Source organism: Caretta caretta, chromosome 21 (genome assembly GCF_965140235.1).
Source record: "Caretta caretta isolate rCarCar2 chromosome 21, rCarCar1.hap1, whole genome shotgun sequence".
NCBI lineage: Eukaryota > Metazoa > Chordata > Testudines > Cheloniidae > Caretta > Caretta caretta.
In genome coordinates this window covers 2,576,261-2,589,153 of record NC_134226.1, presented here as the reverse complement: position 1 = coordinate 2,589,153, position 12,893 = coordinate 2,576,261, and the positions used below count along the sequence as shown (strand labels likewise).

General features: G+C 54.2%; 1 protein-coding gene and 1 long non-coding RNA gene across 3 annotated transcripts in view; one reads left to right on the top strand and one right to left on the bottom strand.

The window, feature by feature from the left end:
* The window catches only part of LOC142069741 (uncharacterized), a 150,376-nt gene extending 143,429 nt beyond the window's left edge, over positions 1-6,947 (bottom strand). Inside the window, exon 1 of the long non-coding RNA XR_012665695.1 lies at positions 6,839-6,947. This is a non-coding gene — a long non-coding RNA (uncharacterized LOC142069741). The remainder of the gene's footprint in view (positions 1-6,838) is intronic.
* WNT2B (Wnt family member 2B) overlaps positions 1-12,893 on the top strand; it is a 43,429-nt gene that overhangs the window by 21,101 nt on the left and 9,435 nt on the right. For both annotated transcript variants that reach the window (XM_048827082.2, XM_048827083.2), the window contains 2 exons: positions 3,175-3,395; positions 10,369-10,646. In XM_048827082.2, coding sequence (XP_048683039.1) covers positions 3,175-3,395; positions 10,369-10,646 — 499 coding nt within the window. The remainder of the gene's footprint in view (positions 1-3,174; positions 3,396-10,368; positions 10,647-12,893) is intronic.

Genomic DNA, 12,893 nt, shown 5'->3' with positions numbered 1-12,893 from the left:
TGAGCAGAGCACACCACTCAGCTCTGAGTTCCCAGCTGTGCCCTTGCCTGCTGAGTAAACATGGGAGGGGAAAACCCCACTTCCCTGTGTGCGCCCCTGTACTCAGTGCAACACTCCCAGAGCAGGCTGAACTGAACCCAGCTTGCACCCCAGGCAGCCGTGATAACCCATCCTCCCTTTAGAGCAAAGCACAAGGGGGCGGTTACTGGCCTCCAGCCCCTGGTAGTGATCACTTGGTGAGCTGCTGTTGGCTCTCCCCACCTCCCCTGCCCTGCTGCTGCCTGATGAAAGGTTGATGAGCAGGCTTGCGAAAATCATGTGCCTTGGCCAGCACAGCCCTGGCTTGCTAAGCCATAGGGAGCGGAGTGTATTATCCACAGCTCCAGCCTGAGATGACCTTGTGTTTCTGCCAGCATTTAAACAAAATATTTTTAAAAGGTGGTGGTGGGAGGGGAAGCCTTTGCTCCCTTTCTGTAGTCACAGGGCTTTCCTGGGGCTGCCAGCTATCTGAGACAGATATAGAGCACGGCCAGAGAGAAACAGTGAAATATTACCCACATTTATTGCTTTTATTATTAAAGGGAGGGTCTTCTTTCCAGCCTACAGGCTTGAAAAAAATCTGACTCCCACCCCAAGCTCTCCTCTTCCAGCCAGCAATGCAGCTCAGTGGTATGTGGCAAAGCCCATTCCAAGCACAAAGTATCAGCTGCTTTCTGGCTGGGGTAAACAAAGGACCTAGGCAGGGCTTTTGGCTAGATCTGGAAAATTCTCCACCCAACTCTGTTGTCTGTGTTGCTTTAGAGTCAGCAGAGAAGTCTGGCGCTGAAGGGGAGTTGAGCATACTGGAACAGGCGACCGAGGACACACCATGCTTGTTTGGCAAAGGCACGTTTGCCACTACAGACGAGCCGGGGCTGCCAGTGGATGGAGAACATCCAGAACAGCAGCAGTCAGGGTTTTAAAACCCAAGTGTTTTGGAAGGGATAAACACCCCTGCTTTGGGCCAGGAGTCAGCCTCTAGCTAATTGGGGGTGAGGGGAAGAGACATTCCCCAGGGGCAGGTCATCACTATCACTGCTAGTGCAGGATTCTTTCCCCTTCCTCCGAGGCAGCTGGTCCTGGCTCCTGGCAGAGAGGAGGCTGGTCTAGATGGACCTGAGTCTGAGCAGACAAAGCAATTTTAATGCTTTTTGTGGTCCTTACCCACTGGTCTTGATTCTTCTATTGATTGGCAGTACGGGGCTGGGCTGCCCTGCTGATTTCTGGGATGTGCTTCCATATGCAGGAAAAAAGGGGGAGAGACTGTCAGTGGCTATTGAGGGCAGATCCCTCCACCCCCGAATGTGTCACAAAAGAATGGGGCAAAAATTGGGATCTCTAGAGCCCAGGGTCACTGTTACCCCCAACATACACTGCAGGGCTTCTACCGTATTCCATGTGGCCAGCTGAGACCCCTGAATGCTGTTTGTTCTGATGTCACTGCCTCTCAACCCACCGCTGTGCTGCATGTCTGCTTCATCCAGCTGTTGCTTCCAGTCAGCCCTGTTGGGGACACTGGGGCATGGCCACTAGGTAACTCGAGGGGATGGAAGACCACGAGTGTCGATGAAGCCCCCTCGCACTAGGCCCAGGTGTCCTTGGCCAGCCCCCTCAGCCCTGTGGGTCATGCTCTCTGGGGCAGGGACTATCCCTTTTCTAGCTTGACTGTACAGTACCTAGCACAAGAGGGGCCTGCTCCTCGATTAGGCTCCCAAGGGGCCGCAGAGCAGAAATGAATTAATGGTAATAATCAAGTCCTGCCCATGCTGGTTCATGTGTTTGCCCCACTGCTCTGAGCTGGAAAGAGCTACTTGATCAAATCCTGCAGCCGCCAGCAGAGCTGGATTCATGTGGCAGGAAGGACAGGCAGGGCTAGAGGGTTTTGCATATCAGCCAGTTCCATCAGCTGCCACCGCAGTAACTTATCCCCTGAGCTGAAAGTTCAGCAGGCTTTCACAGACAAATGTCACTTTTGAAAGCTACTGCCTCCCTCACGCACCTGACTTCAGCATCTCAGAAGGGGAACCTGCTCCCCAGGTTTCTTTGCTTCCTACAGCAATAATTCAGGTCGAGCACACAGCTCCCCTCCTCCCATTCTGGGCTTGGTGCAGCTCAGGGTTTTGTTAGACACAGAGTCCCTGATGGCTCAGCACTGCAACATCCCCTACACCCTGCCAGTCTGATTTAATCACAGCACTGGGAATTTGATACAAATCCAAGCAGAGCGCTCCAGGTCTCCCCATAAAGTACAATGAGTGGAGCGCTGCCTCCGAAGGAGAAGGGTCTGCTTGTCAGCAAAACACAGATCCTTGTAGGCCGTTTTCCCCATCCTGGCATCAGACAACAGGGCTAAGCTCACGCCACTGGAAATAAAGATTGAATCCCTTCTGCGTTGAGTGCACCACTCTTAAATGGCAAAAATTAGACCTTTAATAAGCAGCCAGGTAGGAAGAGATGCAAGTGTGCAGCAGAGGCGTGAAACTGGGGGGCAGGGGAGAGAATCACCACCTTTGTGCTCACACCCCCAGCCACGCCTTGCTGTAGAAGCATATTCCACCCACCATCCCTCTGTCATGGTTCCTTTGTGCCATCCTGCTGATGGGGAAAACTGGGGCTTAGCCCCCAGTCAATGTTCTCCCAAAGCAGTCATAAGTCAAGTGTCTATACCAGCTTCACCAGTAGGAGGCAAAACAGTCCCTCCCAGAATGGCTTCTGGCATGCAGGGAGGGGAGGAAGGCTGGGGAGGTTGAAGCAGCCGGTTGCCTGCCCAGTGCATAATCCAACACTCAGCACAAAAAGGAGAGGAACTGGGGCACACCAAGCTTACCATAGTGTGAGCAAATCATACAGAGTGAATGGCAGTGCAAGGAACAGAACCCAGAACACCTGACTTCCAGTTCTGCCCCACCCTCTTTGCCAGTAGACCCCTCTTCCCTCCCAGGGCCAGAGCTGAAGCAAGAGTCCAGACTCCTGGTTTTTAACACACCAACCCTCATTCCCCTCCCAAAGCTTAGAATAGAACCCTGGAGTCCTGACTTCAAGTCCCCCCTGCTCTAAGCCATGGGACCCCACTCCGTGAACACAATAAAGTGCCTGCACTGTGCTGATTTTTCACAGCGTGTTCTCTTTCTACAGGTACATCGGGGCACTGGGGGCAAGAGTGATCTGCGATAACATCCCTGGATTAGTCAACAAGCAACGGCAACTCTGCCAGAGGTACCCCGATACCATGCAGTCGGTCGGGGAGGGAGCGAAGGAGTGGATCCGGGAATGCCAACACCAGTTCCGGCATCACCGCTGGAACTGCAGCACGCTGGACAGAGACCACACCGTCTTCGGGAGAGTCATGCTACGCAGTAAGTGCTGTCAGCTTTGCCTTTCCCACTGAGCCCGGCCCTGGGTAAATTACTGCCCAGCTCCAGCCTGGATGCAATTTGTCTATGGGAGGGAATTTGGAGAGTTGATTGAAAAATGCCAGTTATTTTTTGTAGGAAATTTTGAAGAACTCTTAAACAGATGTTTCCCCTCTACAATTTCTCTGGGGTTTTTGACCAAAGCATGAAACTGAAGAGCATGTTTTAACCAAAAAAAATTTTCAAATGTTGTGTTTACATTTTTCCAATCAAGAACCAGATTGGGTTTTTCCAGCAAAACTGAATGTTGATTGAAAGACTGACTTGCTCTACTCTGCATACAGTGGCAGAGAGAAACCCGGACATAGCCCCAGATACAGGAAGAGGGTGGACAATTTCTGTTTGACAGAGGAAAGGAGCATTTGCAGAGAAGATTATTAACTAGGATCTATAAAGACCTTGTATAACACACTGGAAGGAAAAGAAAACTAGCTAGTCCCTCCCTCTAGATTTAGGAGGTGCTCTGCATTTAAGTTCTTTCATATCTCTGAGTCATGGAGTATCTGAAGGCGAGGCTGGAAGTTGAGAACCCACAGGGAGGGGAAAGGGTTGCTAGAGGATCTGACATTGATGCTCCTAGTCATTTGACTGTTGGGTTTCTCCCCATCCAAAGCAGGGTGAGGATGTAATCCTAGAAAGGCCAGAGAGTCAGATTGCACAGCGCTGTTGCATGGCACATTGGGATAAAGCTATGATGCAGCAACCCAGGAAGCCCAGGGCCCAACTGGCATTTCCACCACAGTCCATTCATAGCAGGCACAGAGAGGCTAGGTAACTTTAGACACACCCCTTTCTTGTACCAGCGTGATGTAATGGGACCACCGTAGCACACTGGTTGCTCACGGCCCAAAGGCATAACAGGCAGGGAAGAGGAGAAAGGGTGGCTAACAAAGGAAAGTGTTACTTCACAAGTACATAGGTCCAAGGGGATCCCAAAGATCTGCTTTCACTGAGGATCCCTGGCTCCTTCCCTCACAACTTAACCTCACGGAAAGTCAAGGCACCCTATGCCAGGGGCTTACCTTGCCACACATCCCATCTGACAGTCTAGAGCCCCTTCCCTCCCAGACTCACCCCTGCAGCTTGTGGCCTTCACCTCCTGTCTTAAAAGAGCAGCCAGTTCCCATCTCACTTGCACAGGGTTCTGAGCACCCCAGAACCCTGCAACTTGGCCTGCTGGACTCCACCACCACCGCTGGGCTCATCTTCCTAGCCCTGCTTCAACCACTGTCCTGCCAGACCTGATGTGAACTCAGCAAGCTTCTGCCCATCAGTAGGAAGCCAGATGCCCGGTGCCCTTGGTTGGGTGACTTGATGGGAGCCATCGCTCACACCCATCCAGGGGACAGTTGTGTCTCTAACCATGCTGTGCTAGGGTTCATTGCAGCCAGCTCTGGAATGCAGCCAGGACAGGATTCTTCCTATGTACCCAGGAACAAATCCCCAGCAGTGCAGCACCCACCCTGGGAAAGAGGATGGCTTTGTGCTTGAGGCATTGACCAGGATTCAGGGCAGCTGGGTTCATTCTTGCTCTACCATCAACTCCCTGGGGGAACCTAGGGCAAGTCCCATGTCATTGGCACCAGATTTCGTGTGCTCAGCTTCGAAAGGGACACTTATGGCCAGACATGCAAAAGAGCCCAGCTCCCAACACGCCATGCCCCTTCTGTTCCAGCAGGGGCATCCAGAGCAGTGTGGTAGGGATTACACCTCCTGGAGCAATGCCCAGCTGAAGAGGGATTCAGACAAGGTGAAGGCATATTAACGCCCTTCTGGAGTCTGGGGGACATGTCCTGTGTCCATTGCTACTGCGCGAGCTATCAGTCCCTCCCACACCTTCCTACTCCCAGACCCCTGCTATACCCAGAGGCTAAAGTCCCCCCAAAAAGCAGAGCCCCAGAGCCTTCCCAGACAATATCCTCCTCCCCAGCCCTACAGTACAGCCAACCCCCGCTTCCCTTGCCGCCGCTATCCATCAGCTAGGTGCCCTTGTAAAGCCGGCAGCTTAGAGTTCCTATTGTGCCAGCACTCAAGAATCACTTAGGAACCTCTTCTTCTGCCCTTGTGTCTCTGTGGCTCGGCTGCCATGTGTGACAGACTGGGTTACTTCCTTGGAAGCATGACTATTCTCTAAGTTAATCAGGCGGTAACAGGAGCCTATCACTGTTCTGGGACAGGAGGGGGTGGGGGAAGGAGACACTTCTGAAGAACAGGCATGTATGTAAACAGTAATGGGATATACAAATATTTGGAAAGTAGGGCTGGCCAGGAGTCAGCTGCTCACATGGGAACTTGCTGTCTCCCTACATGACAGGGAAGCCAAGACAGAGAGCAATTAGATCTCAGGACAACCACAGCTTTGGGTCCCAGAGGAGTGGGCCATAGGCCTGGCACTGAAGTGACCCTCCGCCCCAAGATGTAGGGACAAGGAGGGGCAACAGGTGTACTGTACCATAAATCAGAAGGTAATTGCCATGGGTCAGCAGCAGGACTGCATCCTTCTCTGAAGCCTCCAGCATTGGCTGCTGAACTAGCCAGACCATTCTCTCACAGCACTCTGTGCGGCCATTGCTCTGCTCTAGAGAGCGAGCTAGGGAGGAAGGGTACTGACCCCACAGACCAGTCATCTGACCTAGTGCTTCTGGTCCTCACTCCCTGGCCACAGGTAGCACAGCCAATTCGGTGCTTACACAGATCAGGACTCTGGTTCCCAAATATCCAGAGATTACTTTAAAAAACAGGATTAAAAATAGTGAATGCTGAGGTCTGTTTTCCACCTGGCCTATGAGGGCCAGGTTTTCAGGCTACCAGTCGCACTAGAAACTTCCCGTTAAAAAGACAAATCAGATTCTCACATAGCACTATGACTCCAGGAGTTGGGGCTTTAAGAAAAAGCACCAAATCCCATGAGACTTGTGACAAAGTTACAAGAGTTAGGCACACCATGAGCTCAAACAGTGGGAAACAATTTGCATCCTGCATGCCACAGTGACCACACTGAACAGATCTGATACTGTAGCTCCTACATCCATGGAAATGACAATAACTAAGGTTAGAGTGTCCACAATGCCCCCCCACATTAGCAGTCAAAGTCCAGGGGACCCCAAAAGACTCATTTCTTTTAGGGTAAGAGTTCCCAGCCTGTTGGAAATACTTTACATCAGAAAGATGCAGGCATCTCCTGGGAGCAGAGGGAAGTGCTCGCTAGGCAGAAGGGCAGGTTGTCACTCAGCTACTCTGAGGAGAAGGAAGAGCAAGGAGGAAGAGGGGTGTGGCACAGTGGAGCCACAAAACTGTCCAACAGAACAACAAGACCCAGCTCAGAAAGTTTAAACAAACAATACCAAGACTTATTTTAAATAAAGGCCAATAACAGCAAAGAATACCTTTAATAATGTCACTCAAGCAGAGCCAGGCTCCTCTAGGTAACTCTTCCTCCAGCAGCCCTGAGAAGCTGGCTTGCAGTTGCCAGTTTTATAGAGGGCTTCCTTACCCAGAACCCTTTGCAGGGAAGGGAAGTCCTGCCCCATTTCTCTGGGTGATTGACAGCCCATTCAGCCAATCAGCTCTCTTTTCCTCATTCCTAGTTCTGCAAAACTTTCACCCCTTCACAAGGGGTTCTGACACCCAATGCTATCTGGAGGGAGTATTTTTAATTCATGTGTGATCAATTGTGGATGAGGCTGGAATCAGAATGATCAAGCAAGAAGATAGATGGTCCTGTCCTGTCCCACCCTGCCTGCCCACCTGCCCTCCCCCTCGATGCAATGGGTCACATTCAGCCACAGGGCCTGGAGGCCAAGATCAGCTGGGAAGGTGCTTTCCTTCACCCCAGATCACTCACCTGGTGAGTGTCTGAGCACCCCCGGGTAGGAGGCAGAGGTGCTGGCACCCTCACTGTACATCCAGGACTGTCTAGGAGGCAAGGCAGCCTAGGGAGAAGGGCAAGCGGAGGAAGGAGCTAGCTAGATCCTGAAAGATCCCAGTGCGGGTTACTGGAGGGAAGCTGGAAGGGTGGGAGGAGGCAGAGGGGGAGCACTGTCAGCCGCAGCCTGCAGGAGAGATGGGTCCGGGGAACTGTCCCAGTCCCTGACTGAGGCACGCTTGCTGCTGGGTCAGAACCTTCCTGTCCCTGCAGAGCCAAGGGCAGAGGCTGGGGTTAAACCTCTTGGAGTTATGGGCCCCCCACAATCAGATGCAACCAATGGCTTTAAGCCCCCCCTGCTCCCCGAATATGATAGAGACCAGGGACTGCTGGCCTTCATCCCTGTCCACCCAGATGTTCAGAATGCAGAGCCTGTGACACCTGGAACTGCCTATGCTGAGTTACGGGGCGGCCTCCCCAGCCGCTCTGTTCTTTGAGGCTGCCTTTGAAAGGGTCCCTCCTCAGTGCACCGCTGCATGGTTTTGATTTGTAGCTGCTTTTGCAACATATAAAACCAGCTGTGAACTCAAACCAGAACCGTAGAATACCAGGCGGCATCCTGTGCTGCTTTGGGGCATCCTGCAGCCCAGCCATTTGCAGCTCGGGCAGGCTGGGGTTGTAAGCGCTTCCCAGCGCAGGAGGGGGAGATGAGAAGGCGACAGCTGTCCCTGCCCAGGATGGAAGGGCTCCTCTGCTCAGTCTGGCCACAGCAGGGGAGGGAGAGGGAACGGAGGGACAGAGGGCGGTGTGAGGAGCTGGGAACTCAGCTAGAGGTTTGCAGCCAATGCCCTGCAGAACGCCAAGCTCGCCAGCAAGAGCAGGCACACTGGGCATGCCTGAGAAATTACCCTGAGAGGCAGGACAATCGGTGTCTTTTCTAGCTAATCCTCAATCTTCCCTCACATGGTGCGATTGTACACGCCCCCCTTTCCATCGGCTCTGCTCTCTGGCCTTTCCCCTTCCCAGCAAGGCCCAGCCCTTGTGCTTTCAGTCTGCGGCCTCCAGGGCAGTTCCGCTCTCAGCACCCTAACACCCTTGGGTCTCTCCTCTGTCACGCTGTCCGTGGCATCCCTCTCAGGGGTTGGACTGTGCGCCCAGGTTCCACTTCAAGCTCATGCTCCCCAAGCCCGGCTTTGTGAGGTGAGGGATCTGCCGTGGGGAGAGCTCTGTGCAGGGATCTGCTGGAATCTGCCTCTGCTTTGTTCTTCCAGGGAACTCCTATCTGCCAACAGGCCGCCCCCTTTATCTCCCTGTTCCTTCCAGGGACCTTAGACTCTGACCTCACCAGAGGGCAGCTCTAGTTCGAGCATATCCCAAACAGGACCCCAAGCTCTGTGCTCATCAGAGCCGCCCCCCACCCACTGTCATCCCAGGGAGATCCCTGGGTCCCTCTCTCAGAGCCGAGTTACACTGCTCCTCTTGTGCTCAGGGTCTCGGGGAACTGTCCAGCAAAGGAGGTCTGAACAGGCTGGTGCAAGTGCTGAATATTGACCAGCAAGGCTGCTGGATAGCCCCTAGGGACATCTCCCGTCTCCTCCAGCTCCTCCAGCAGAGGACGCACTAAGATCCATTACGCTTAGCAGTGCTCCCCACCGCCCACTCAAAGCCCGCCGTGCCACACTGCTGCATTGCTTCCTGGACTCATTCACACCCACCCACCGTTAACAGCCTCTCCTTTGGGCCCAAGTCCCCTTGTTGCTTTTTAATGAGGTTACAAAATGACCGGGGGGCAAAATGAGCCGCTGGAGTTCTTCAAACAGCCAGGCAGCAGGACAGGGTCTTTGGGCCAGCAGCGCACTGCGGCCCGTGGATCCGCGAACCCAGCCCGTTAGCCAGCGGTCAGAGTCCCTCGGAGGGGTAACACATGGGGGTGATTTGTTTCTCACTAGCCGCTACAGGGCCCAGTAAGATAGTGGGGGGCCTTTGTGCCAGGCGCTAAAAGACAGGCCTTGCCCCACAAGGCTTTCAGGAAGCATGACACGAGACAACAAGTGATCCCACAAATAAAAGAGGTGGGGGGGGGCCAGGTAAACTGTCCATATTTACCAAGCTGCCAAGACCCCAGCCAGGCAGGGGGTGGGCTGGCATGTGATGGGCAGGCATCCCGGCAGAGCGAGAGGTGAGGGGGCTTTGGGGTTGACAACCCTCCAGGATTGTCCTGGAGACTCCAGGAATTAAAGATGAATAGTTCGTTAAAGATTATGTCTTATGATGAAACCTCCAGGAATACATCCACCCTAAATTGGTAACCCCAGGGGGCTAGCCTAGGAGCTTAGCAGCCGTTTGTCGGGACTGTGGGCGGAAGCATTTCGTCACTTGAGGGAGAAGTGGAGATTGAGCGATAAAGACCGGCACGGCCAGGCTGCCAGTTCCCCCTGGCTCAGTGCAGTTGTCACCCCCTCATTGGCAACCACCTGGCTCTGCATGACCCCACGCCCTGGCTCATGCCGTGCACTGCTCTTGCCGGGCAGCGTGATGGGGGACGAAATGCAAGCACTGCCAGCCAGCCCCCGGGGTGAGGTGCCCCGCTCATGCTGTTCGGGCTTGCAAGCTAGCCGGGACCCTAGCAGTCCAAAGCAGCTAGCTCCAGGTCAGCCCGGGCATGGCCATGGGGCAGAAAAGGCAGGCGTGGGCAGCGCCAGCCAGCTGCCTGGTAAGGTAGGCTGCCTCGTGCGGTAGGAAGATGGAGTCCAAGCAGTGCCCCCCTGGCAGTGGGCATAGCAGACGGGCGGAGCTGGGAGGAACTGGTGGCCAGGTTCAGTTCAGGCCCTGCCTTTTCCCCGGCCTGTGGCCTTGGCTGCTTTGACGCCCGTGGGTTCAGCGCCCGGAGAAGCGTGGGGGGACAGAATGAGGCTACGGAGCCCTGTTGGAGGGGTCTCAGGGTGGGCCAAGCACACCTTGGGGTATCTCTGAGGTTTCCTGCTCTCCTGGGGCTGCCTCTGCCCGAGCCCGGTGCACACCCTCACGCCCGTCCCTCACTCCCCCCGGCAGGCAGCAGAGAGGCGGCCTTCGTCTACGCCATCTCCTCAGCCGGGGTCGTCTACGCCATCACCCGGGCCTGCAGCCAAGGGGAGCTGAAAGCCTGCAGCTGCGACCCCCTCAAGCGCGGCCGCTCCAAGGACGAGCGAGGGGAGTTCGACTGGGGCGGCTGCAGCGACAACATCCACTACGGGATCAAGTTCGCCAAGGCCTTTGTGGACGCCAAGGAGAAGAAGGTGAAGGACGCCCGGGCGCTGATGAACCTGCACAACAACCGCTGCGGGAGGACGGTGAGTACCAGGGTCCAGGCCCGGGCCAGCGCCAGAGCCCGGTGAGTGCAGCCGGCCCAGGCCACAACCTTGGGGCAGGTTGCAGTCTGGATTCCTACCCTGAAGGGCCCCCCCCCGTGCCCGGCCTGGCGCCCAGCAGCCAGGGCTGTCGCCAAGCTGTGGGCACAGCTGGTCACACCCCCATGTGGGCTGAGCACCTAGGGACAGCATGGATCATGGGAACTGAGCAGCAGCTGCCCCAGGCCACTTGCTGCAGCCCTAGTCGGCCAAGGGTGCCTGGCAGGAAAGCAGCTTCCCTGCCTAGCTGGGGCATCTCCTCCCCAGCTGGGTGCTCTGGGGTATGATAGCTGCTGGCTGATTCCCAGCCAGAGGCACTAACTCTCCAGCCAGGGGAGGGGGGGACCCCGATCCAGCCCACACCTTCCCCCACCAGCCCCACTGGCAGGAATGCCCTTGCCTGCCTGGACTCCCCGCCTTGGCTGTTTGTAGCACAGCAGTGCTCATTTGTGGGGGGAAGGTAAGGGGGCTGGGAACAGCACATCCAGCCCCCAGGGCACAATAGGGCCCCCATGTTTGGGGTGATTCCCCATTTAACTGGGACTCTCTCAGAGGCAACCAGACTGGCCGTGGCCCCCGCCCCCATGGCTGAGCTGCTTGCTTCCAAGCTCTTCTCTGCAGCAAAGAGCCCAGGCTTCTGCACAAGCAGCTGGGAACATGGAGAAGCAGCTAGCGCCAGGTCACCTAGCGCTGGGTCACCTGCCAGCTCCCTGCAGACTCTGGGGAGCAGATGGATCCGGTGGGCCACCAGGGCCTGCAGCCCTCCCTGCAGCCCCACTGGCCTCAAGGAAGGCTGATCCCCATGTGACATTCCCCAGGGTATAATCTGGACTGCTGAATAGCTGTGTCTCCTCAGTTCTCCACGCTGGGGTGCCTGTCACACTGCTTTACTGGTGAGCAGCCCCTCCTGGCCAGTTTACACACAGCCTCCAGCATGTCACTTGCTTCCAGCTGCACAGTACGAGTGAATTACATGGCAGAAGACCACCGACAGATTCCTGGCCCCAGCCTTGTCCCCCAGAAACGTGCATCTTGTACTGCTCAGCACACTGCTGAATAGTGCAAGCTCATAGAAAGTCCATCATTTCATCAATGGAACATGATATGCACCAACCTTGTGATCCCAAATGGAGTTTCCCACACACTTTAATCCAAACACACTGGTTACGATTAAGATAAATTTATTAACTACAGAAAGATAGATTGTAAGTGATTACAAGTGATGATTCATCAAAGTCAGGATTGGTTACAAAAGAAATAAGAGTAAAACACCAGCTAATACCTAACTTAACAAGCTAAGTGAACTGAAAGGCAAAAGGTTTTGTCTTGCCATACATTTACAGCAGTCTGTACTAGCTGAAAAGCCAGCCAGGACCACCGCTCTCCCAGTTCAATGATGCTTTCTTTGTCTTTCCAGCATTGCAGCTGCCATGAGTAGAGATGAGGGAGAGAGAGGTGATTTGAGGCCACTGTCACTCATTCTTATACCACTCTCCCCTCTGAGGATTACCCCCAGCTGGGGGCTGGTGCCAAGTAGTGTCTTGAGGACGTGAGTGTTGAACTGTCCCTGTGATGAAATGTAGATTTCTCATTCACACCTTCCCTTGCTGGAGAATGGTCGCTGAACTAAGTGATAACCCAGGTGACTGTGTTGATACCTGTCTGGGTGTGCCAGTGTCCCTGAAGAACTGGTTTAGGTCGGCCTGTCTGACTCTGGAACATGTTACAGCAACGTTATACAGTAGAAACTGGTAACTTTACATACACAGCTGATACACACATTTTACCAGGACGATAATGTTCAGCAGATTACAACGTTTCAAATGATACCTAACAAGCCATACTTTGTACAAAATTTATCATAGTCTTGTAAAAATGGTGAACATAATACTATTGACCGTCACACCCCATTAGCACTGAAGTCGGGCCTGGGTCTGTGAAAGGGCATCCCCTTCTGGACAGAGCCTAACCTCTGACCTGTCCCCAGCCCATGAACTCAGTTTCATAAATGCTGAAAGCTTCCTTCGCTCAATCAGTCTTATCACTCCTCCCACCCCGATTCCAGGATAAATGGCCACAGGGCAAGATAACGAGCAGTACCACAGACCTGCTTTCAACTGAAGCTTTGTCTACACTGGCAAGTGAACAACAAAACTTTTGTCATTCAGAGGCGTTGAAAAAAACCACACA